This window comes from Bacillus rossius, chromosome 2 (genome assembly GCF_032445375.1).
Source record: "Bacillus rossius redtenbacheri isolate Brsri chromosome 2, Brsri_v3, whole genome shotgun sequence".
In the NCBI taxonomy this organism is placed as follows: Eukaryota; Metazoa; Arthropoda; class Insecta; order Phasmatodea; family Bacillidae; genus Bacillus; species Bacillus rossius.
This window is the reverse complement of record NC_086331.1, coordinates 134,433,986-134,461,210: the sequence shown is the minus strand read 5'-3', so window position 1 is coordinate 134,461,210 and position 27,225 is coordinate 134,433,986. Positions and strand designations below refer to the sequence as shown.

General features: G+C 38.4%; 1 protein-coding gene across 2 annotated transcripts in view; it reads right to left on the bottom strand.

Moving 5' to 3' along the window:
- Positions 1-7,685: 7,685 nt before the first annotated feature.
- Positions 7,686-27,225, bottom strand: part of LOC134529868 (dynamin-binding protein-like) — a 40,900-nt gene continuing 21,360 nt past the window's right edge. For both annotated transcript variants that reach the window (XM_063364392.1, XM_063364393.1), the window contains 6 exons: positions 25,783-25,935; positions 23,771-23,950; positions 20,248-20,439; positions 19,973-20,162; positions 15,657-15,901; positions 7,686-9,745 (listed from right to left, as the gene is read on the bottom strand). In XM_063364392.1, coding sequence (XP_063220462.1) covers positions 9,557-9,745; positions 15,657-15,901; positions 19,973-20,162; positions 20,248-20,439; positions 23,771-23,950; positions 25,783-25,935 — 1,149 coding nt within the window. In that variant the 3' untranslated portion in view covers positions 7,686-9,556. The remainder of the gene's footprint in view (positions 9,746-15,656; positions 15,902-19,972; positions 20,163-20,247; positions 20,440-23,770; positions 23,951-25,782; positions 25,936-27,225) is intronic.

The window sequence follows — 27,225 nt, the reverse complement described above, 5'->3', positions numbered from 1 at the left end:
CACGTGCGAGACACATCCCTGTCATCGGGCACAACAACGTGACGCGGAGGTGACGGGTTGTTGTGCCCACGTGTACCGTGTTTCCTGCCGTCACGTGCGAGACACATCCCTGTCATCGGGCACAACAACGTGACGCGGAGGTGACGGGTTGTTGTGCCCACGTGTACCGTGTTTCCTGCTGTCACGTGCGAGAGACATCCCTGTCATCGGGCACAACAACACAGCTCTGCCGCCACAACAACGTGACGCGGAGGTGACGGGTTGTTGTGCCCACGTGTATGGTGTTTCCTGCCGTCACGTGCGAGACACATCCCTGTCATCGGGCACAACAACGTGACGCGGAGGTGACGGGTTGTTGTGCCCACGTGTACCGTGTTTCCTGCTGTCACGTGCGAGAGACATCCCTGTCATCGGGCACAACAACACCGCTCTGCCGCCACAACAACGTGACGCGGAGGTGACGGGTTGTTGTGCCCACGTGTATGGTGTTTCCTGCCGTCACGTGCGAGACACATCTCTGTCATCGGGCACAACAACGTGACGCGGAGGTGCCGTGTTGTTGTGCCCACGTGTACCGTGTTTCCTGCTGTCACGTGCGAGAGACATCCCTGTCATCGGGCACAACAACACAGCTCTGCCGCCACAACAACGTGACGCGGAGGTGACGGGTTGTTGTGCCCACGTGTATGGTGTTTCCTGCCGTCACGTGCGAGACACATCCCTGTCATCGGGCACAACAACGTGACGCGGAGGTGCCGTGTTGTTGTGCCCACGTGTACCGTGTTTCCTGCTGTCACGTGCGAGAGACATCCCTGTCATCGGGCACAACAACACCGCTCTGCCGCCACAACAACGTGACACGGAGGTGCCGTGTTGTTGTGCCCACGTGTATGGCTGTTTCCTGCCGTCACGTGTGAGACATCCCTGTCATCGGGCACAACAACACCGCTCTGCCGCCACAACAACGTGACACGGAGATGCCGTGTTGTTATGCCCACGTGTATGGTGTTTCCTGCCGTCACGTGTGAGACATCCCTGTCATCGGGCACAACAACACCGCTCTGCCGCCACAACAACGTGACACGAAGGTGCCGTGTTGTTGTGCCCACGTGTATGGCTGTTTCCTGCCGTCACGTGTGAGACATCCCTGTCAGCGGGCACAACAACACCGCTCTGCCGCCACAACAACGTGACACGGAGGTGCCGTGTTGTTGTGCCCACGTGTATGGTGTTTCCTGCCGTCACGTGTGAGACATCCCTGTCATCGGGCACAACAACACCGCTCTGCCGCCACAACAACGTGACACGGAGGTGCCGTGTTGTTGTGCCCACGTGTATGGTGTTTCCTGCCGTCACGTGTGAGACATCCCTGTCATCGGGCACAACAACACAGCTCTGCCGCCACAACAACGTGACACGGAGGTGCCGTGTTGTTGTGCCCACGTGTATGGTGTTTCCTGCCGTCACGTGTGAGACATCCCTGTCATCGGGCACAACAACACCGCTCTGCCGCCACAACAAATTGACACGAAGGTGCCGTGTTGTTGTGCCCACGTGTATGGCTGTTTCCTGCCGTCACGTGTGAGACATCCCTGTCATCGGGCACAACAACACCGCTCTGCCGCCACAACAACGTGACACGGAGGTGCCGTGTTGTTGTGCCCACGTGTATGGCTGTTTCCTGCCGTCACGTGTGAGACATCCCTGTCATCGGGCACAACAACACCGCTCTGCCGCCACAACAACGTGACACGGAGGTGCCGTGTTGTTGTGCCCACGTGTATGGGTGTTTCCTGCTGTCACGTACGAGACACATCAATGCACACAGGTTCCTTTTAATATATATGTTTCATTCAAATTTAACATTCAGTTGTCAAAATCACTGTGCGTAAACAAATTTCAGATATTTTTACAGATAAATTTTGTAGATAAAACTTCAAAAAATTGGTTGTCTGTAAAGTCGGTTTACGGACGATATTTTAACGTGACGTCATAACAAACCATTGATGAAATGATTGCATACTTTTATGAATAAAATTGAATCATTTTTATTGAATTATCACTATTTTGTATGGATTCAAAGAAGGAGTGAAATTAAATCTACAATTTTATTAATAAATTTACTTTTATTTGTACTCATTAATTCAAATATGTCCTTTACTTTAACGAAGAGATTATTTTAACTATAACTTTTATACATGTTTGCTATTTAACTTCTTCCAATCTGTGTTATTCTGTTATGGATAGGACGATGATAGGAAAAGTAGGAAACGAATGGGAGTGTTTCAAGTTTAATGTGCCTCAAAAAAGTCAAATCAATGGTTGTTCCCATCGAGTGGAAGAGAGATGCGGCGCAAGCGTACAATGAGCGTAACGGGACAACGCGTAACGAGACAATGTGCGTAACGGGACATTGAGTCATCATTTTTCGTGTGTGCAGCCGGCGTTCATCGATTTATTAGACGTTGTCACGTCAAAATGCAATGCTAATAATTAGGGACAGGCATTTTCCGCGAAAAAACGTGAACGCCTATTAGACTGCAACAAGGTATACCCGCACCAGTGTTTTCTTCCTTGTGATTGGCGGCCGCCTGCGAGAGAAGTCGTCGTCTTTTTTTTGCCGAGCCACTCAGGACGCGTTTGATTGCGCACTGACTTGATGTGATTGGTGTTGTAACAGTCGACATGTACCTGAATGAAACTCACACAAACACTACAGACGATGCTACAGTGTTTGAACTTTCAGCTAGTCTCGGAATCTTTTCGCGAAATATGCATGCCCCTACTCAGGGGCGCAACAACTAAATTTCCAAAAGGTGGGGGGGGGGGGGGGCAATATACATTTTTATAAAGAATCATCGATCCCCCCTATTGAAGCGGGGGGTCCGGGGGTCCTCCCCCGGGAAAATTTGTATTTCAAGGTGGGAAATGGTGCTATTTAAGCAGTTTTATAATCTAAAAATTGATTACGCAGCACTTTCTTTGCCCCCGTTTGCCCCCATTTCAAGGTTTCTGAGGGGGGGGGGAAAAAAAACCTTTCCCCCCCCCTGTTGTTGCGCCCCTGCCATTACTAATAATAGAAATAGCATTTCAACAGTTCAACCTTCTTTCTAAATCATTCTGACGCGCATTTCAGTAACGCCGCAGTCGCTGCTGGATGGAAATAGAAAATATTTATAATCAGGAAATCAGTCACGTCAGCCATTTTGTTCACGATGACGTCATAGATGTGTCGAACGTGATTGGTAGGGACAGGAAAAATTCGCGGGTTCAATGACCTGCAGGATGAACTCCAAAGTTCTACGCACACTCGGTCAAATGCCACCCACTCATTGGCTGCTGTCTTGTGAGACGTCCCAGCGTAGCAGCCTGTGATTCGATAAAGCTTTGGTTGGGTGTTTCTCATTGCCCCAACGTCATCCAGGTGAGTTGTGAGCTAATAGCAGAGGCAGCACTGAGGTATAACTATTTGTATTTTAGCCTATCGCGAAATGAATTCGCGAATTTTTCCGGTCTCTAGTGATTGGTTATAAATGTTCGCGTCACCGCCAAATCTCAAAAAACTGGCCAAAAGTCAAAAGCGTTATAAATTTGGCTGAAAGTCAGTCCTAGGTGGATAGAGGGTGGGGGGGGGGGGGGGGCGATTACGAATCCGAAGTCAAAATTTGAGATAAAAAAATGGCATATTTGACTTGAACCATTTTTATTAAAAAAGTAAAAAATCAATACATATATTGAATACCTAATACGATAAAACATGCAATCGGTAGAGTAAAACTTCATGCATCGTTATCCGAAGAATAATTTGATTCACAATCAGTTGATTCAGTTTTGAAATCGCTGGCGCTTCCTGCACTTGCTGGTACACGTGCGCAACTAACAATAAAACTGCTTCTGGGAGCAACGACTTTGAGTTTCTTCGAGGTAATTCGCGCAAACTCGAAATAAACGGATCGGATATTAATAATAAGAGCAAAATAATGTCTTCCATTAATAATATTCGCAGGCTTTCACGGCCATTGTCTGAAGTAGCTTGGCTTCTGTAGCCGTGTCCTTGGTGAATAATTCTGCTAGGTAACTGTTCCCTGATGATGGCGACTGCAATTTCAAGCGAAACGTCGGTGCATTATTCGCCAAGGACACGGCTACAACCCAGAAGCCAAGCTACTTCAATTTCTTCCATTGATTTAGCTCAGAAACATTTTCTTGCAAAATCTTCTCGACATATTTTAATGTATTTATAAGTAGACTATTGATCTTCTTCAGACATCTGTCCTATCGGTAATACCGATGAATTTATTACTTCTGCGCCATGAATCAATATATTATGCATCTAATTTGGCACATAGAACCACGGATATACCTACACAAAATAGCGAGATGTCTGTAAGGCATAATCTTGAAATTTTATGAAACCAATTTCATAGCCCCACGAAATTGTCCGCAATATGACATTGAAACGCTTAATCAAGTCATCATCAATCCCTGTTTTAGCAGCATAAATGCTTGAGTAGCCGAAAAATAGTCCAGCTGTATTCCTAACATTCGAATTACCGAAACAAGGATTTGGTTGATCTACTAATGGAGCCAATTCCATACGGAAACCCTTCTGTATGTTAGTTTTTCGGATTCTTCTTATGTAGGCTAAGATGTTATCACTTTTCTTCAATATTATCCCAGCACTTGATCTACAGCAGTATGAATATAACGTGTGATAAATATGATTGAACTTAGAATATTCATGTCTCTGAAACATTACCAGTTTTAAACTGCACAGCAGTTCTTTACTTGTATATTCAAAAATTTTATGATCTATTTTGAATTTCATAGAAAATTAGATTTAACAACCAGTCAAATTATATTATTCTTTTATTGCAAATGTAGAACTCTGTCTAACCCTTGCTTCATAATAATATTTTCTACTAACAACAGTCTGATTTTTCTTAATGCACCACAGGTTTATAAACCAGCTACTTTTTGTTTCACTGTACTTCCATCCATTTTTGCTAATGACGAAAAAATTACCCAAGAACAGTGTCACACAAACTTGGAGCATACCTAAGAAAATCATGAACACAGCTAGTAATAACAGGGAAAAATGGCCAGATAATATGTCGCAACAAATTTTAAATTTCCCTGCATAACAAAAGTCAATAATAATTAGCTACAATTTACATCTGCTGGAGAAAGCCATCTTGTTATGGTTTAGTGAAGACTGCCATCTTGATTTCATCTAGTGGATGTCGCCATCTTTGTTTATGGTGTTACGTCAGTCTCGCTCTTTTTCATGCATTTAATGTCGAGTTTTTTTTCCTATCAGTGTTATCAACATTATAGACCAAAAATATCATAAATATTTTAAAAATTATAGACCAAAAATATCTATAAATATTTTTAAAAAATCCTCAACCATTTTGTTTATGATGGTGGTTGTGACTGCCATTGTTTCTTAAAGACATAATCATATATATTTATACATGTAGACTCAGATATGTTATCATATATCAAATTAACCATCTCATGATTGCAGATTCGTTTGTTGATGTAAAGTAATAATGCTTTAAAAAAATACTTACTAAACTAATAAATTTTCTTCCATCCAATGTTATTTTATTTAATTCATGCCACCATCTTACACCATTCAGAACAAGAAATTTTTCGGTGTCCTAACCCACAAGTAATATTTAATTAATGTATCTTGTAAGAATGTTCGTGTTTGCGTATTCGTGTTCAAAAGCTGCATGGAAGCAGATATTTAAATGTTTGCATATATATTTACATTTCACTCTTCTAAGGTGTTACGTGTTTGCTTATTCATATTTGAAAGCTGCCTGAAGCAGATATTTTAGTTTTTTCATACATATCAGTTTCCATAAGGTTTTTATTGAAAGAAAAAAACACACACAGCCCTAATCATGCACAATAATATTATATTAAAAACAAATATGACTATTCATATTTGTAGAGTATTAGATGTGTTCCCTCTTCACGAGAGAAAGTATCCAACACATAACATTATACGGTTCGACTTTGTTATCACTATAGTGTATATGATAGAGTTATAACACTCACCTCAGCACTTACCATTTCTGTGAGATGCACTTCACATCACATGTAAATGATACATATTTTTAAAAATCGTGATAAAGATTAGAAATATGTGAAAAAATTAAAAATATTTATATCTATTTTTTAAAAAAAAAATTGGTTGTCTGTAAAGTCGGTTTACGGACGATAGTTTAACGTGACGTCATAACAAAACATTGATGAAATGATTGATCCAGAAGAAAAGGAAATATCATATTCGGCCTGAGACTGAGCCATAATAGGTTTTTGGAACCAAACCATTTAGGCATTAAAAATATTATATTCTTTGAGGAAGAATTTTTTTTAAATTTTTCTATCTTTTGTATGATAAAATCTACCTCTGCATACTTTTATGAATAAAATTGAATCATTTTTATTGAATTATCACTATTATGGATACAAAGGAGTGAAATGAAATGTACAATTTAATTAATATATTTACTCTTATTTGCATTCATTATTCAAATATATTTATTACTTTTGAAATGTTACGTGCGCCGTATTTATTTTTACAAGTTCAAAAAAAAAATTTTCACCTGCCGGGATTCCAACCGACAACCTAACGATTCGAAATTAGCGCCGCTGACCACTCAGCCACGAGGCCATATTTGGTAATTGATAGTTTCAGATGTCATATATACCTTTATAAAAATTTTGTTCACGGTAGGGGAATAATATTATTTCGTTTTAATAACTCGATTTTATAACAAATACGCATCCCAAATACACCAAACTTATTTATAAGGTGTTAAAATATTTTTTAAAACATTGTACAAAAGATCCCGGTTGTAATTTGAATTATTATGTGTAACTGTAAAACACCATTGTTGGTTCAAAACATATTTGTATATTCAACATTACTTTTAAATAACCGTACCGATTGTGCTGAAAATCGGTGGACGATCGTTAAATTACATAATATTAATAATTCAAACGACGAAAATATGATTGAAAAGTCAAATCGATGGTCGTTCCAATCGAGTGGAAGAGAGATGTCACGCATGCGTACAATGAGCAAACAGGAACATCCGTAGTGGGACATCCGTAGTGGGACACTTTTTCGTGCGTGCAGCCGGCGTTCATCGATTTATTAGACGTTGTCACGCCAAAAAAAAAAAAAATTTAAAAAATAATTTCTCATCCCAACTCACTCCTAGCCATAACAACACCATGTAACATGGCTCTACCCAGCACTTCCACCTTGCCCTCTATACCCACAACTTGGCTACCCGCTCACACGAGTCAGTCTGTCAGCTGCCTCTCTACATCCTCAACGACTGCCACTGTCTCAGGACCTTCCATCAGGACTCCACAGTCTCCTCATAGCTGGCATGACGCATCCTTCTAGCTCTCATCCTTGTCCTAAGGGTGCAATGGCTCACCGCGGCTCGACCCTCTACCATTTACAGTCCAGTCCTGTCCACGTGTCCACTGACGTCAGCATACCTACCCCCTTCCCGGCCCTAATAGCTGTGTCATTTAGTCCTGTCTCCACACGTCCCCAGCCTCCCGATACCATTTTAAGTACCCTCGACAAGCATTCAGGCCTCGTAACTACTGAAAGTTTCAAACAGTACAGGAATAAATAAAAATAATTATTTAATACTTGGATTTATTAACATAAAAATTTACAACACATCACACTACATAAAAATTTACTACATCGCAATACATTTTAAATTGTATAACATCAGTAAGTAGTTTTTATCCACCTGTTTTTCAGATTTATCAAATGACTTTAATTTAACAAAGAAATGTCTGGAGCATGCATCTAAAGCATGTAAAGGATTGCTTACACACTATGACACACATCTCTTTCCAAGATGGCATATTGTTTTAATCTAATGTGTCGGGATTAGCATATTAAAATATTTTCTTGTGCACTCTATGCACAATAATGAATGAGCCCTTAGGTGCATTAAAGGCTTTCCTTATGGACTCTGTTAATGTAAATTAATGCCTCCTATCAGACAAAAGGCCAATACAAAATGGCATTCTTTGGTAGCTTCTTTTGAAATTTAAATGAGGCACTCTCTGCCTAGTAATTTTGAAGTTTAAATGTGGCACACTCTGCCAACTAATTTTTTTAATTTAAATGTGGCACTTCCTAGCAGAAGATACGAGCATTAAACATGGCCAACTGTGGTGCCCTGGACTTAAAGACGGTGCTCTCTGGGAAACTAATTTATGAAACTTAAATGTGGTGCTCCCAGCAGATGAAACTGCCATTCATGGTGGCAACTGTGGCACCCTTTGGTGGAAGCCTGTGCTGGAAATAAATATGGCGCCCTATGGGAAAAATATTTTTGAAATTTTAAACAACACACTTGCTACAAAATGTCACAAGTATTATAGTCTCAAAGACATAATTTATAAGCATATATTCCTTATTTATTTAGCTATACCTCAACTTTTCTCTTAGCTCAGTGGCTAAGGTCTCCACCTGTCAACCTTCACATGCTAGCATCCCAACCCACCGCAAGGTTTCTTGTACAAATAAATACTACTGCGCCACCTGCCTTCAAGCTTCGGAACCAAGATGGCCGCTTCCAGAAGATGATGTCACCATCGTCATCCCCTCCACTCAACGACTTCTTTGAATACCCACATGCCACATGTTTGTCAACAACCTAATGACCGGGGTCACTACTTCTGGAGGCTATGTTTACCCACACTGATATTTCCCTTAACCCCCTTGTGCCATAGGTATGTCCCAGAAACAGCTAACTCTCCCTACTTGCAACATGGACAAAATTGGGTTGGTTATCTTATGTATTACAGAACATTATTTAGTAAAATTTTAACTCACTTGAAAATAGATGGGGCATAAAATCGCAAAAACATTCAATGGTGAAGCAGGGGTGGTCTACCAGCAACCAGCAGCAGCACATCTCGCACATAGACTTTTGAAAAACCAAAAACCTTTCTTGAGTTATGCATCATCCCACGTTTCCACTGAATTTTGCGCATCTGGCAATCTATGGCCGGTTCCCTGACATTCAAATCCTTTCTTCTGAGAATCCCCAGATATATCTTGGTCATGTAATTTACGCATAGCAAGAAAACCTCGCTATAGGCACATCATATTAAAAATTGAACATAAACAAAGCAGTTATAAGGGTGCTGATGGGTTATGATCGTTGCTTTTATAGGATTTAGGAGCAAAGTTCCATTCATAAAACCCAAATTTTTTTTTTTTTTTTGGAATACTGGCTTAAGTGGTAAATGCATGTTGTAAAAAGCTTGGGGGGAGAGGAAATATTTTATTTGAATTAAAACTGAGTTTTTTTCATTTATATATAATAAAACCATTTTTATATAATGCAAAAGTATTGTAAAACATATATGAAAATTTTATTTACATATTTATATATTTATTTACAACTTTTCAGTACTATAATGAATACATAATTACTCTACTAGCTGCTATAAATATATAACATATATAAATTTACAAAACAACAATTAATTAGTTAAAATTGCACTTAGACAAATAGTTTGCTGGAACATAACCAGTATTTTTTAAATTATCTTCTACAAACCACCATTCTGAGTTTCCATCATAATCTTCTTTGTGTAAAACTTTTACTACTTGGCCTCTGCTGGCTTTTAACACATGGTCATCACTGCTTGTCAAGTCATGCAGCACATAGAAGAGCTGTAAAACATTAGTCATACATACACCTCACTTATAAGCTAGTTACACAAGTTATTGAAAAAAGTTTCGTACACTCTACACACTGTCTAAGTAAAATGTTGCACAGTGTTTCATCTGAATAGGTTAGAACAATTTTGAAAATAATGCAAAAGGTTAATTTAACACTGGAACCATCTAAGTGTACTACTGGATATTTTGAGACATGTTCTTGGACATTTGGTCAATAGTAAGGGGATTACACCCCATCATTGAAAACTCGTTCCAGATAAAGAATTCCCTCAGTCGAAGGATCAACAAGGGTTCAAAGTTTTTTGGGCCTTACCTCTTTTTACTATAAATACATTTCAATTTTTTTTTTCAGATAGCATAACCATTATCCACTTTGTTAAAGAAAATTGAAAAATTTGTTTGGGCAGAAGCACAAGAACAGGCATTTCAAGCTTTGAAACAAAAACTAACTTCAGCTTATTGTTACAGGTCTAAGAGCACTCAAACTAAAATCACTTAGCTTAAAATTGCTTAGACTAACATTTTTCAGGCTAAAATATTCCAGCTTAATTTTAGATGTAAATTGTTAAGCTGAGTGAAGTAAACTGAGGGAATAACTTTCCCTATCCATAATGTATTCTCATTAAGTTATTCTCCGAAGTGGAGCGAGCTCAGAAATGCTTAACTGTAGTACAGCAATCATTTTACCAAAGGGCTATTTATTAACAAATGTACTGAAATATTCCTGAAATGTATGTAATTATTTCAATACTTGGTGGGTCTACATTATATTTTATTTGTTCATCGCCCCTTAAGATAAACATAATGTCTTGTCGAAATGATGGGCACATTATTATTACAGATGTGGCTAGACCCAAAAGGCAATGTGACGCCTGTGACGGCGTCACAAATCAATTTTTTTTTGTTCGTGTCCGCGCGTTGTCGGAAGGTGTGACTTATCGCGCCATCTATTAGTGTTTTGGGTCGAGAGTTGTACGCTAGCAGACGGGCTAATCCGTGTAGCGCTGCGGGCGGTGACTGTTGGAATTAGCTACCGCGCATGCGCGGTAAGCGACCAGTCAAGCTCAGTGCTGGACAGAGAGAAAAAGGGAGTGACTCGTGAGTTAGCAGTGGGGCCAGACGGCAGTGTGGGTCTATGATAGGTACCTCCGGTGAATAATGCACATCACGACTTCAAGAAATGATTTTCACTTTACTTGATTTATGTGTAATTCGTGGACGAGAGGAGAAGAGAGATTTCAGCGTGTATATGCTGGACAATGCAACGCGAGGTTCGTGCGGGGAAATGGAGTGTAGTTAACCCCCAGTCGAGGCCTCTATCGCCGAGGAAAAATATCAGCATAGACCCGGGCTACTTATGAGCCGAAGAAAAGCAGCTACGATTGAGCTGTGGGTAAAAGTTTTGTAACAAGATAATAGTGGTACTTTCTTTTCTAAATACGAGGAAGCATCGGCGCGTGCGAGAAAATTATTTTAAGAAGTTATAAAAAAAATTTTTATGTAATATTTTTTTTTTGGAGTTCGACACGACATGGCGGGTTGTGGAATGAGCGAGAAGGTGTGAGACTAGTCTACCGAGTCAACTTGAGCAGCTGGCACAGGAGGAGGACAACATTTTATAAACTTAAATTTGGTCTACGATTTGATTTTTCCTGTTTATTGCGGAGGAGGGGAAAAGATCGTCTCGACGGATTTGTTTTTGGAAATGAAATTTGAGAAGAAATGAAGTTTCGTCAGTAGCTGAGCGACCGAAATTTCCACGAAGTTTAAATGGTTCGTCGTATGGAATGCAGCTGGTTCGAGAGTCGGTGGTTGCAGTCGGCGTCCCAGCTGTGCAGATGTCTTTAAATCGTATAATGGTGGTGTAGTGATCTTTTCCTTTTAAATGGCCTTTTTAAATTATTTATATTGTGCGTCGTCCTGTTCCCGATGGCAACTGAAGGGGTGAGTCTTGAAATAAATATTTCCTTGGGTCCCTGTGGATGGTGAAGAGCTAGTAAGAAGTTATGATACCTAATGGTTGTGTGAGAGAGAGGAAACCGTGTGACTTTTTGAATTAAATCGTACGAGATTCCTTTAATAAGTTCTAGAATTTTTTGGGTGATTTAATTTTTGCCGGAAATAATTTAGGCATTTTATTGTTTGCATGCTGCCCGCCACCGTAGGTTGGAGAAAAACCTGCCATGCGTGATTAGTGAGATTATTATTTATAAATTTTTTTTATAACTATATATTTATATTGTTGATACTTTGAGTGGTATGAAGCTTTATGAGAACTGATAAGTTATGGTTAGATATAAATTATTACTATAGATGTTTGATTTAATGTTGAATGTACGATAGCTAAAATATTTTATTCATACTCATCTGAGGCTGTCTTGTGTGATCGACGAAATTATGAAAATTTTGTCACACGAATTGTCTCTTTTATATTAAATTTTATAGAACTATATAGGCATACTGTGGGTACATTTCCATATTTAAATTATTATTTTTTTTGAATGTCGGGACTTGCTATAGGAGAGCTCTCGGGGTGGGATAAATGAAAATTAACAGTATTTTAAAATAAATTGTGATTGTATATAGCGTATGAAAATGGAGTAAGAGTTCACGCACTTGTGGTGAACTTGTGGTGAAGCCTGTGAACCCACACTACAAAAAGAAAACTCTACCCACCTCTATTAAAGTTTTTGTCTTGTACCTGAATTTTGAGATTTTAAGTTCACTTTGATTGTTGTAGTAAAGCTTTTTTTGTATTTGAGTGCTGTTGAGATGCACATATTAGTAGTTGTTTGCAAAATAATTAAAATATATTTATACCACTGAGCTCTGCTCTTTGTTTTGTTTAACGTAACCTTTTCTTTCCCTTTGATTTAGTACCCTTGGGCCAATTGTTAGGCCAGGTTCTCCCTGCTGTAAGGGTAATAGGTAAAGAAGGGTTACAGCAAGAAGTAGGTAAAACCTACAATCAAGATTTAACTCTCCGTTGGGATTAGTCGATGACGCCGGACACCTGGTTAAGCTGAACTCCGGCCAAGCAGACAGTTCCTGATTGGCCTGACCTTTCATACGTCATGACTGTCCTTAGGGACCAATCACACCTCAACTGCAAATGGCCTATTGAAACTGTGCCAGAATATCAGGCCTTCAGTTGTTCATCGCCCTTGAAGATGGCTGCAATAATGCATGCCAAAACATTGATTAAATTATAATTACCACATGTGGCATTGATCCAAAATACAATCATTTAATACTCTGGCCAAAAAGGCCTACAATTAATAATTGTTAGTTATTCACACTTACATCTCAAGCAGTGAGGGAAGTTTTGTTTCAGCTCTAACAATAAAATTTTTCAAATAAATGTATTCAATAATTATTTCTAAAGTCCACAGCTTAATTTCATAATTTAACTGACATTTTATTCTGCTCAGCAAATTATCAAGGAAATTCATTTTGTTTTACTCCCAAGAAAGGACATATGGCCTACATGGTCCATAATATTGACTAGAGACTCGCTTGAGTGAAGTAGACGTGCAATTTTGCAGTATTACGTTGAGCCGGTAGCATACACAGCATACATAAACTTATAGATGCACATCACTCTTCTCTGACTCAGACCATAACATTACTTCACAGCTATACTAACCCCTAACTTACAACAATCACAACTCATTAAAATATATATTCATATCAATGAAATAGCCTAAATTTATTAAGAACAAAATTACACACTATTTAATTCATTTTTTAAATCTCGAAACACCCCACTCTTGGTACAGTAAAACTTTTGTGCAAGAGAAGATATACTAAAAAAGTAAAACCATGTTCAAAAAATTATGATCTTCATATTTTTCTTGGTCCCATACTAATTAAACACCAGTGCATCAAATAATCCAGAGGTTTTATACAAGGGCCATCTGACGTGATGTGGCAAGTGGAGGGGCTATCATCGCCATCTTGGTGTTAGGACGTTGTCTCGATCAGCACAACCAGCTGCGGTAGCGTGAGGTTTTTGTTGCTTCTGATTAATGGGTTGTGTACTTTTACAATGTGTGCTGCAATAGAAAATCCCGTCAGTTGCGAAGTGCGATCGGTATCAGGTTTTGTTAGCAAGAAACAAGCCAATTTAAATCCATTGGAAACTTTGTAAAGTGTACAGAAACAACGTAATGAGTGAATGTGGAGTGAGACAGTGGTGCTTTATGTTTAAAAATGGTCACACTAATGTTCATGATGAAGATCGAAGAAGCTGACCAAGCATTATGACTGATGAACTGGTGTTGAAAGTGAATGAGAAAATTCGCGAAAACCACCGCTGTACGATTTCGATTCTCTCGTTACAGTTTCCTCAAATTTCACAAGTTTGTTGGATGAAATTGTAAAAGAGGCTACCATAAATTTTGTGCCAGATGGGTACCAAAATTCTTGTCGGAATCCACAAAAAAACAGCACATGGCAGCTTCGTTGACATTTATAGAGGCCTACAACAAAGATGGTGACTCACTTCTCTATTATGCCGTAACTGGGGATGAGACTTGCGTACAGCATGTAAATTGTGAGAGCAAATAACCAACAGTCAACAAGTTCTCTAGAAAACCAAGAAAGTATTTGCAGACATTGTTATCAAGAAATCATGACAAAATTTTTTTGGAACAGGAAAGGTGTGCTTGTTGTCGATTTCCTGGAACATGGTTCAATGATAACTCTGAAAGGTATTGATTGTGAAACATTAAAAAAATTGAGAAGAGTAATCTAAAACAATCATCAGGGAATGCTGAGTTCAGAGGTTATCTTTTTGCATGACAATGCACGCCCGCACTCGGCCAATCGAACTCGGGAGCTCTTGATGGTTTTGGTTGGGAAGTATTCAACCATCCTCCACATACTCTTGATCTAGCACCAAGAAACTACCACTTGTTTGTGCACATAAAAAAACTGGCTAGCAGCATGGTGCTTCGAAGATGATGTGGAACTGCAGGAAGGCATCAACGGGTGGTTGAGTCTCAGACAACAGAATTCTATGACAATGACAACAAAAAACCAGCACACCTAAAATAAGTGCCTGATTCAAAAAAGGATTACATTGAAAAGTAGCTCAAGAGTTTAGCTATCAAAATTGATTAATAACAATGTTTTCTGTCACATTTTTTTGTTTTTATTACAAACTGTAAGTTACTTTCTAGATAGACCTCATATTACTGAATTCAATTTATCATTGATTCCTTTCAAATACAAGTTAAATTGTAACTAACTATTGAAAAAAATTACATTAAAAACATTTTATAATTTTTCCTTAAAACCATGCAGGGTTGAAATGGTGAAACATTTTCGATTTTAATTATTCTCACAACACAATGTTTTTGAAACAAGTATTCACCTCCTAGAAGCTTCATGATCACCATCTGTGTAAGACCAAAAACCAATAAGGAAAAAAAATTGATTGCTTCTGCTTAATTTCCGAACACACAACAGGCACTAGATTAGAAAACTTATCTTTTTGGGAAAATGTGTTAACTCTGGCGACAGGTAGTTGACCGACAGGCACTAGACCGAAAACAAAAATTAATCTCGCTATGGAAAATGCCTTGAGCCTGGGCCAGGCAGTTGACCAAAAGTACTAAACCAAAAGGCACTAGACCAAAAGTAATTTAATCAAAACCACATTTGACTGATAGGCACGAGACAGAAAGTCGTTGCTCCAAAATTGCAGTCACATGATTTTGGTCTACCTACTTGTGTACCCAAAATAACTACAAATTAATAGCTAAAATTTTTCATACCAAGCAGATCATGTCTTAACTTTCCTTTTATAAGAGACTTTAAAAATCAAATGCTTAGAGAGATGAAATAACATAATAATGGTTCAAATTTAATAAACTAAATGTCAGGTAAACTATCTTACCTCATCATCCTTAACTTCTTCATAGAAAGGTTCATTTTCTTCATTAACACCTGAAGACACCACGGTTGCATAGGAGGGAGGGTTGTCTGCTTCATCAGAAGTCTCATACAATCCTTGTTTCGTGGATCCATGACTTATGTCTGGAAGTTGTACTTTCTGATCTGTAGCTTGATCTATCACTGATTGGCCCACTGCATCATTATGCAACAATATTAGGCAAGAACTGGGCACAAATCCCTGAGTTGCTGTAACAGTCAAGCCCACTTCATTACAATCTCGTTACCTCAGTGTACATTAACAATTAAAGAAAACTTTGGAAAGTTACAAGGGCAAACAGTTGGAATTTGGCAGTCACACAGCACCACTCCATTGGCTATCGCAGCACCTTACGTTTAAATTCTCCGTGGGAAGAAGGTGACGAGTCTGGCGCAGAAGTTAAGAGTTAGACATACGAAGCAGTTCTTGGTACTAGACGCCCAGTTTCAGACTGTCGCTGGTTAAGCTGTATGAAGGTCTTCCTATTTGTACAGTTCTGTTATGAAAGTGCCATTGGTAAATGTGCACTGCAACTGATGCAACCCCTCTCGCCTCTCCTAACTCTATGAGTACTTCGGCCATGTCACTGCTGTTGGCCAAATCTTTGATCGCACTACCGTACTTGCTAAACCATCAGCACTGTGTTAGTCGCCCAAAGCCAAACACACAACCATCCACTGTGAGGCACACTACACTGCTGGTTGCTAGTGCATCTGAATAACTATAAACTCCAACCCCTATTCGTCGCCTGCATCGTCACTGGTCTGCAACCACGTGTCTTCTCGGCCAGCGGAGTGGTGCCTGGGTGACCGTGGAGTTTCAATGTGCATGCTACACTGCCCATTAAATTTATACTTGGAAATTTACTAACATTTTGTGGACAATGACCAGGAAAATAAGAAGGCTAGCAATGATGTGTCATGTACTATTAAAACTATGAGTACTTAAACAATAAAACGCACCACAATATCATTATGGTGCAAATTTGGGAGAGATTTTAATTTGAATGTATTTATTTTTAAGTTATACCTTTTAAGGCGCGTTATGAAAAAAACATGAGTGTGATTTTACGATGCACGCGCACCATGCAACAATATTTTCAAAGAATGAAAAAGGGGCTACACACAAAAAAAAAATTATAACTGCGCTTTAAATTCATATACTATAAGGATTGATATTTTATACTGATCCATATAATTAAAAACATTTATTAATTGTGAATATAAGTGATAGAATTTGTGTTTATAAACTTTTTTAAATGAGTTTATGTTCCCATATGTGTGATTTATTTTTCATTTTAAATTATAAATTATAACACTATAATGCAATAAATAATTAAAATTTAAAAGATTACAATAAACATTCAGCATATTTATTGATTTTCATTATTAATTAAAATTATCTCAATTATTTTACTAAATTAAATATTTTATTTTATACACATGTTTATGTTAATACTGAATACTGAGTATTTATTTAAAATATTTAATTTGATTATATTTATACTTTACCAACAATATTTACAATATCACTCCAGCCATTTCATTATTTTTTTTATTTCTATTAATTAATTACATGCAAAATTAAGTTAGTTTTTTTGCTACACCAAGTAAGTATAACTTTTAACGTGCATACATAAGTACATACACCCATCCAACAACATTCAATAGGTTAATTTTCTTCAAGTTCTTGATAAGACCTTAACCATCATCATTTGCATAAAGAAGTAAGGATAACAGCTTGCGCCTATATCTTCTCTTGAGACCAAAACTCCTTGGTCCGTTGGCTAGCATAACGCTGTGACATTGGGTGGTAAAAAAATTGCTCGTATGTCCCCATTTTTCAACGCTTCAATGTTTGGGTGCGAAGATGCATTGTCCAAAACCAGAATAGCCTTCCTTGGGAGGTTTTTAAATTTTAAAAACTGCTCAACCGATGGAACAGATACTTCATGAAACAATTCTTTGAAAATTGCACAGCTCATCCAGGCATGTGACTGGTTTCGGTGCCAAACTGAAAGTTTATCCGTTGCAATGTGCTTTTAAACGCAAATGGTTTCTTTGATTTTCCTTTGAGACCAAGTTCTAATTTGTGCTCACCTGTTGCATTACTGCATGCTAGGATTGTTACCCTCTCCTTGCTCCTTTTAAAGCCTGCGGCTGACTGTTCTTGAAAGCAAGACTTTTCACTGGTAACAGTTTATAATTTGACTCTGTTTCATCACAATTGTACAATTTCTCTCTGGTCAAACCTTCAATTTCGATACATTTCTGAAAGTTTTCCTTAAACTGAGATGTACCTTCCGTATCTCCAGATAGTTTTTCCCCACAAATACTGAGCTGCCGGACTCCATAGTGTTTCTTACAGCGATCAAGCCAGGCAGTGCTTGCGACAAATTTAGAATCGTTGTATTTTTAAATTCTTCATAAAATTTCAAGGCCTTCTCTCGCAAGATTGGCGTACTTAATGGCGTGCCCTTCTCTCTTGTTTGGTGAAACCAAATGTAAAGTGCTTTATTTACCTAATTAAAGTCACTTTCCTTCTTACTTTTCCTTTCTTTCAATGTTTCCGTACAAATTCTCTCAAAACACCATGATTTGAATTCCGTCCACTTCTTCTTCCAGTCTCCAATCATATGTTTGCCGACTCCCAAATCCTTAGCCACTGCACCGACAATTTCTCCCTTATCCAGTCTCTTCAATGCCCGCAACTTGTGCTCCATAGACAAGTTCACTTGTTTTCTTTTAACAGAAGATGTCACCGCAGAGTACTGTGCAGCACCCACAACTGTGAAACAGCTCTGACAGTGAGTACGCACAGACGCTCACTCACGCAGTGCGGTTAAGACACTGACTGACCCTGGCGAAGGCAGCAGGTAGACTGAACAGCTGACAACACGCCGGTGCCAGACACGTGGTGGAGAGGGAGTGTGGCGCGAGACAAAGGAATGTGGGATCTTGAATGGGTCTGCGCACATTTTTTTTGGCTTGCCAGGCTGTGGCTGAGTTATCCAGACTGCCGAGTTATAGAGTACTGAGTTTTCGGGACTCTACTGTATAAGAATATGTCAGACTACAAAAATAAGTAGTGCCACTTTTTGGGTTATTGAGGGTAAAAGATTTTAAGGTACACGGGATAATGAATATTATGGGATAGTTAAAAAAATTTTAATGGCTTTTAAAATATAATGGGACTTTTCCTTCACTTCACTTTCTTTTGTATTTACATCATGTGTTTTTCTTTCAGCCGGTTCTCTACCAGGCCCAGGCAAACCATTTTTGTGCAATGCTATCTGTCTGCTTCCAGTACTTGACATAGCGGTAACTGGCTGCTGCGACTTCTGGCACATTTTTTTCTCCCCTGACACCGTTGTGCAGACATGTCGACATGCCAGCAGCCAATCGCGGTCTTCTTTTCTCATGCAGCACTGCATATATTCGCATCCTTCACCCTTATCGATAGTGCTCTCACCACTGCATCGTATGCCATAGTGCCTTTCTTGTTCTGCCACTGCTAGCCACGCGCCATAGCTCGATAGCCATCCGTCGCACACCCATCAGGCGACATCTGTGACCATGTTTGCTCTGTGTTCTAACCTCTGTCACCACCCTTCCCCTTGCCCCACAGGCCACTATGTTCACGCCCTTGACTGAGCTGTGATTGGCTGGAACTTATACCTTCAGCCAATCGGAGGGAAGCAATGACTCACAGCTTCTAATCAACTAAATGATACTAAGTCTCACGAACCACTAACCACAATTTAATAAATTAATAACAAATCATTATTATTGTTATTATAACTTATGAACTCACACAGCACCTTCCAGGACGGCTGGGCTCTTTCCCCGACCACAGACAAGCAATTAACTTCAATTTTTCTGCAAACTTCACACTTCTAATACTGTAAGCTTTGGCAGACCTACAACTTTCCAAATTTTGGTTTTTCAGTGATATTTGGACGGAATGCATAGCTAGGGTAAACGAAAGTAACCAAAAAAAAAAAACCCACACTGCTCACTACAATGTCCAAAAATTTGGGGCTGATGGCGCTGGCATTTTTTCATGACAACAATTATGTGAGTGGATGTTGTATTATTTATAATATATAATCACCCTCATTTCAAGGGTACAGTTATGGCTATAACAGTATTTTTGAGTGCATGAATAGTGTGTAATAAATTTCCATCTAGATTGTGTTAAATATCAGTTTTCTTTTATCTAATTGATACTTTATTTGATTAAGATGTGTGAAATTATAAACAAGTTTTAAAATTGCTTACCTCCATTATCAACAAACCAGATTTTTGGATCCCCCATTGGATTTTGTTTCTTGATCACAGCCACTAATTGTCCTTCGCTCACTGTCAATTCAAGATTTTCTTTGGCATTGTAATTTTCAATAACCTGGTATAAACTGCTGATATCATAATAACTGTGGAGGTAAGCTTGCTGGCTTGTCATCGGCATGCCCTAAAATAAAAATAAAGAATTTGCTATTTACAAATTACATTTTACTAAAGAAAGCTAATATTAATCAAATAATTTAAAAACTTACAGTAGAAGCAATGCTAGCTGAAACACTATCAGTTGCTGATAATGGAAAGAATTTGTATGTACTGCCAACACCACCATCATATTTTGGTTGCCTAGTTAAAGATGGTAAATTGATCAGCTGACTCCACGCCAGAGTATGTTTCGTCACAAAGGTGTCTAGAGATTCATCATTAAAATGATTGTCTTCATAAATCTGAAACATATAGACAAAACGTATAAACATTGTGCCTAACTGTATGTGGTGCCTTCAGGTATGTATGACTACAGGTATGTAGTGACTACCATGTTTACAGTGCCCACCTCACATATGTTGTCCTGTATATGCAATAACTAGTTTTTTCACTAAAAAATTAGTTCTAAGTAGTAATGATAATTTACAACCTCGAGATTTTAAATTCCCACTGAAATGCTCCTCCCACACTTAACAACCACTGACAATGTGATGTGATACGTTTAATGAATTATAGCCAGTACTATTTTTGCACTGGTCTGTGGAGACTATTTTGATGCCCTTATAAAGAATTTCACATCACATTTTGCAAATAGTAACTAATACATACAGCATAGAAATGCAATTAGAAAATGCATAAATAATTACAATTAAACACATTTTTTCTATAGGACACAGCCTACATCATCATGTAGACTATTAGGTATTGTTGAGATTACGTTTCTTCCTTCCTAAAGAATGTCATAAATATAGTTTTTTATTCTTCTGTACAATTTTTTTAAAACATCATACTTATTTACCAACATCAAATTTGTAATGTACTTCTATTTAGTTTGATTTGATTGACCCAAAATTCAGATATTTTATAAATAATAACAAATGTGTGATATATAGCCTCACATCAGTATAAAACTTTATGTAATAGCATATGTAATAGCATATGTATGACTGTGTGTATAGATACCGCCTGGCACTGTGATTAAAAATCCTGAAATGGCATATGTAAGAATATATATATACAAATATATTTGTGCGTGAGTATAAATACGAGTGTCTGTGTAAATGTTACATTTACGTGATGATATTTAGCATAAGACACACTAAATGAACACACATTATTCCTAGGTATTTATTTATCGCTCTTACTAACATTTAGTCAAAATATAACACGATAACATATACACTAAACTGTCCATGACATGGGACAGTGTTAATCCACGAGGAAGATTTCACATAATTTATGTCATAATTCATGAATCAGAAATTTTTGTATTTGGTATTGTCTTAATGGTTATTTTTCATACATGTATGTTTAACTGAAATATGGCTTTAAATATCTATGCACCAGTAGTAAAGGATAATAGACTAATAGTGTTATTGAAATTTTAAATTTCAAGTGCTGGGCCTTTGATTGAGACATCCATGTATATAATGTGCTCATGATTTATTAACTGTAAATAAGTAATGATTTTGAACAAGCCCTAAAGTTTTGTTTTGAGAGCTGTATTTATTTGCTCGCAAGGCTAAAATGAGTTGTTTAAGGTTAAGCCTCATTTTAAGTGTAAAAGTCATTTAGTACTTTTATTATAAATTATATTTATTTTGTTATGAATATCCATGTTCTAGACAAACTAGAGTCTTATTGTGGCTTCGAACCCTTCCTTTTTTGTTTTCATGGGAATGAGTGCAATGAATATTGTAATGAGCTTTTCATGGTGTTAATATGTGTTTATATTAATTGTTCGCAGCTCGTATATATCTGCAGTTGGAAGCTGCCGCTATCAACCTCACAGAAAATAGGAATCAGTATTGCCTTTTGAAGAGATGTTATATAATGTGTACGGAATTTGTTTGTTAAATAAAACTGTATCTGACACCACACTTCCCGCTGTTGGGGTTAAGTTCACCCCCTCCCCAACAAGGCTTCACAATTCTAAATCAGTACGGCCATGTAACATTGCCATATTAATACTTCTAATACAATTTGAATTCTGCAATACTGAAAAAGTAAACAGCAATTCATTGAATAAAATTGCCAAATATAACAACCCCCATGGCCATCTTGACCAACAAAAATAACACAACTAGAACAGTAGTTATTTTATAATAATGTCCTTAAAATGCTGGTGTGTGATTAATGATGTCTTAAATAATAAAATTAAAACATTTTCTTTGTTTCTGCACAGTGTTATAATTGTTATATGTAATATTTTACCACATTGCTTTTACCTGTATTTTTGAAGGCTCCGGCCTCACGCAGACTTTCTTAAAATTAGTCTACAGAAGTTTAGTCTAGACATTAACCAATTGTAAGAATACAACAAATAGCATTTAGGAAGTGACTTTAAAAACAATTTTTACCTATAAACATAAAACTGAATTTTTATAAATAACAGATAACATTGAGGGTGTACCGGTGTTAGGGTTTGGATATTGGTGGAAATTAATGGGCGCCACCATGTGAGTGGGCACGTGGACCCGGCTGGAAACTCTAACTCAGGGCGTTACGTGGCTCGTGTGTGGAGAGATATTAGCCCTCCTGATTTTTACGCAACACCTGTCCCTAACTAAGCCCGCTCTCAGCGTCGGGCACGCTTCTAATTACCGCAGTGGGCTCTCAGGGCGTCCCACACGCCGCTGACTGGTTAAGGACCCACGTGGCCCCCCCGAACACAAAAACATGTGACTCAATTAAGTTGGTTTTATTACTCACGTTACACGCCCTTACACAATCATCCCTTGATACTGCTATAAAACGCCCGAGGCACGAATCGAATTAGGTGAGGAGGCGAACCACGCACGTAGTCGCCTCAAGTTGCAGACACGTCCGCCCTCGGCCGGCTGGAGAAAGAGACTGGGCAGAGACCCGGGCTTGCGGAAGGCAACATGGTGCCCTTCGCACCGAACACAATTACCGTTACAACTTAGCTATGGCATGCCCCGGGTTATTATAAAAAATAACATAAACTCTTTTACAAAAATAAGTACATCACATCCATACCCAGACCGTCTGTAATAATTACCTAAATGATAGAAAACAGTTTAAATCAAGTTACGTGCTAGTTCCTCCGCCGCCCGCTAGGGAGCGTCCTTGTCCGTATTTGCACGTATTGAATTATAAAACATCATGATTTAACTAAACAAAAGACACTCACATACATAGCCATCGTGATACTATTTTGGGGCGAAAAGAAAAGGGTTACAATAATTATTAATACCAATTAGGGGTGCGGCGCACTGCAGCTAAGTGACCTCTTGCTGTAGTTCGCAACACACGCACACACGCACGCACAAGCGGGAGGTTTGAACAGATGGTGGTGTTTGGGCGGTGGCATATCGGGCTCAAAGGGGGCCGCAGGCCCGGACGACGTCAACATGTAGCATATATCTGACAAAAATATGCAAAAACCATAAAATGTTATGGTTGCTTAGTCATGTGTCTATAAAACTGATGAGTAAAAATACTGTCATGATTATTCAAGTAACAAACACAACAAACTGGGTGAGGTCAAGGTGCCACTTTCATAAACTATAAAAATATATAAAAACTAATTTAATTAATGTCAGTACACACCTCAGAAAACAGTGCCAGATACTGTTTAGTTATTTTTCCCATGAGCAGTTTCCTTGCCAAAACAAATGCTTTCACACATTCAGAAAACACTTCACAAGCAAGTGTTATTAACAGCGGCAACTCTTCTGTTAATTGGTTGTTAAGTGCAATGAAAGTGTTCTTCATTATGTTTATTGTTCCCTGAAACACACAAATACTTTTGACATAGCTAAACATGGCAATGAAAACCATCAAATCAGTAAGCCAAAAATATTTTCATCACGATTATGAAGTGAGGGCCCACACTGAATTCTAAAAGTAGACTGGCATGCGACTGACTGAAATGAGAATCCAAAATTAACATTTAAAAATTATAATACATATAAATAGACGTGTGTGATCGTATATTTCACCTTGCAGCCACAACTCCCACCGGAGAGCACTGGCGTTTATGAGTGGTAGTAGTCCAGAGTCTTCCACGGTGGCCTCGTGTCGGTAGCTGTGGTGGTGTGCGGGCATTTTCATACATTTTGACCAATGTTCGGAATCTCCTATAATGTTCGGGATTTCTACAGTCTGGTGTGTGTGATGGGCATGCGAATTGACCACCGACCACTAAACACCCATCAATGATTGTACTCAAATGAGTGAGAATGTACTAGAATGTTCTCGAATGTTCTAGAATTAACTGGACTGGAAGGATCAAAAATGTTCTGGAATGTTCGAGGACCATTGTGTGTGGATGGTGGGGATGGCTTCAGACACTAATAAGGCAAAGTGTGACGCGTATACATCAGTAGACATTTTATAAACAAAAGGGTACAGATAAAAGAAAAAGTGAAAAATTGTAAAATATAAAGTGAAAAGTAGAAAATTAAAAATGAATAGTGAAGTGTGAAAAGTGAAAATATAAAGAGAAAAAAATGTCAAATCATAAGAGAGAATTTTCGCGATCCCGCATCATCTCTCAAAGACAAAAGATGACGTGGAGAAATAAAACTGAAGAAGAAAAAGAAGCACGTCTAACATTGCTATGAGATAATTCTCAACGGAGCAGAGTGGTGTGCCCACAAGAGCTCAGAGAAGCCCACAGGAACGTGCCTTTTCTGCACGTCCAGTGTGCTCCAGGTTCCCACCAGACCAAACTGATGACACAGATTGAAGCCAAGGCAAAGAACATTGTACACTTCTGAAACCTCACGCAGGCGATCCAGCATGTCCTGAAGCTGAGGGTGTGCTGTGTCCTTCCCAGCTGAAGACCTTCATCGACGTCAACATCACCAAACATCAGTCGGCCAGAATGACTTCGAGAAGGAATTCTTCAAGTTTGCTAACAACTTTAACTTTGGCAAGCTTGTGGAAAAAAAGCACAAGTGCCAGAAGAGGGAGCTCGTCTGTTGTGAGAAGCGGACGAAGAAGCTGGTGGCAAAGCCGAGGTTCCTCGATCGCACAGTTTACAGCAAAGATCTGACCTTGATCCACCTGGCACACGATCGACTGATCATCGCCAGGTTCGTGGTACTGGACTTTTCCAAGATGCTTATGCACTGCTTCCACTAAGACGTGATGCCCCCGAAGTATGGGACTGGCCTCGAACTGGCCAAATTTGTCTACAACCATGATGTCACTTTCCAAGATGGTGTACCCGAAACAACACCACACCCAGGACCAAGGCACAGGAGAAAATAATATATACTAGTCAGGACTATAATTATACATAAATTGTTATAAAAAATTACTTGTAAATTTGCATACATCATTAAAATTTATGTCAAGGTGACCTGAGTCCCCGACACACTTGTTCTTTGTAGCCAGCTACCAAAACATTTAGACCCAATATCTTGGAGGTACTGCAATGTAACAGAACTTCAAATAGCAAAATTTTAATCTCATATGTCACTGTAAATTTTGCTTCCTGTTAACACCCAAATAATCAACTATAAAGAACTTTTTAAATTAAATATTTAAGACAGTGAAAAGCAAAATCTAATTAATGTACCGACATATTAATTACACACATAATTTTTACATACCTGTCGATTGTCTTTAGTTTTATCCATTCTGGAAAAAAAAGCCTCATAGTCAAGAAGTTTGTCATAGCGTTTTTGCACCAATTTCCATGGGCCTTCAAAACACTTAAGCAACATAGATAGTGGAATTGAGACTCTGCTCTCAAATGTTCTTTTCTGAAAGTATACAACACACATGTGGAAAAAATAACTGTTCTGTAACAACCTATCCAAAAGACTAACTTATTGTTTATTGGATAGGTACATATGTAGGTATACTATTATATTAAATTTTACATTTTATCATTTGTAAGGTTTTAAATACACTTAAACAAATTAAAGGTAAATATGTGTACACAAAAAAGCAATAAAAACAAATATATACAGTAAAATACAGCCCATATTCCTAAATTTTAAGTATATAAAAGTATTTCTGGTGGCAAGGTTCAGGGTGTAGTGCCATGGTACCGACTGCCATGCAGGATTGTGATGTAATGGTGGCCATCTTGGATGACCTTGACCTTTGACCTTTACCTTCAAAATTTGCCAAAAATTACTCAACATTTTCCAAAAAAATCAACAAACATTTTAAAGGAAAAACTTGCAAAAAAATTTAAAAATTTGAAATTCAAAATGCCTCAAAATATATTTTTCCTTTTAAAGAACAAAAATTCCCCATTGGGGCTTAAATTCTCCGTTGTCAAGCCTCCAATAAGCCTCTGGAGGGGCCCTTAGACCTTGACCTCGGTGGCCATCTTCGATTCCGCCATCTTGGTTTATGCCAAAAAGACTCAAACAACTGTAACATTCATCATAACTATTCACTTTTCTACAAAGTATATACAAGTGTATAATATTTACATTTTTGGATAGAGTGAAGACCTGTAATGTTAAATTAGTTACTTTGTGATCACAATATTTTTAGTGTGTATTTTGTTATGGTGATTGAAAAATAAATTTTTTATAACTACAAACTAGTCAGGCTTGTGTGAACACTTGCTCTGAAAGCCCCAGCCTGGCTTGTCTAGCAGCGGAGAGGAAACACAAGACAGCTGTGATGTGTGTGAACAACAGCAAGGAGAGGATAAATGACCTTTTTTCCTGGAATGTTTACCTGCTAGCATTTATGTTTGGCAACATGACAGTCCACCCCACTTCCTGTTATGGGACTTTGGAGATTATCTCACCCAGGAATGCCCAAGCCTGATAGAGTACCACTAGCGCAAATATGCTAATTCTCCCACAGTAGGTAGAGCAAACCACATGCTATTAAGGGGTAAGAACACACTCAGTGAAAAATATTTACAACAGAAGAAAAATCAAGGAGGAGATAGCTGGAAATTTTTGAAAAGTGCACACTTCTAGTTGGTAATTGCAGCAAGGTGATAGGTATTGCCTTATATTCTGTAAACATTACTTCAAAGGGACTGTTAGAAACATTTTAAAACATGTACAAAGTTACTATAA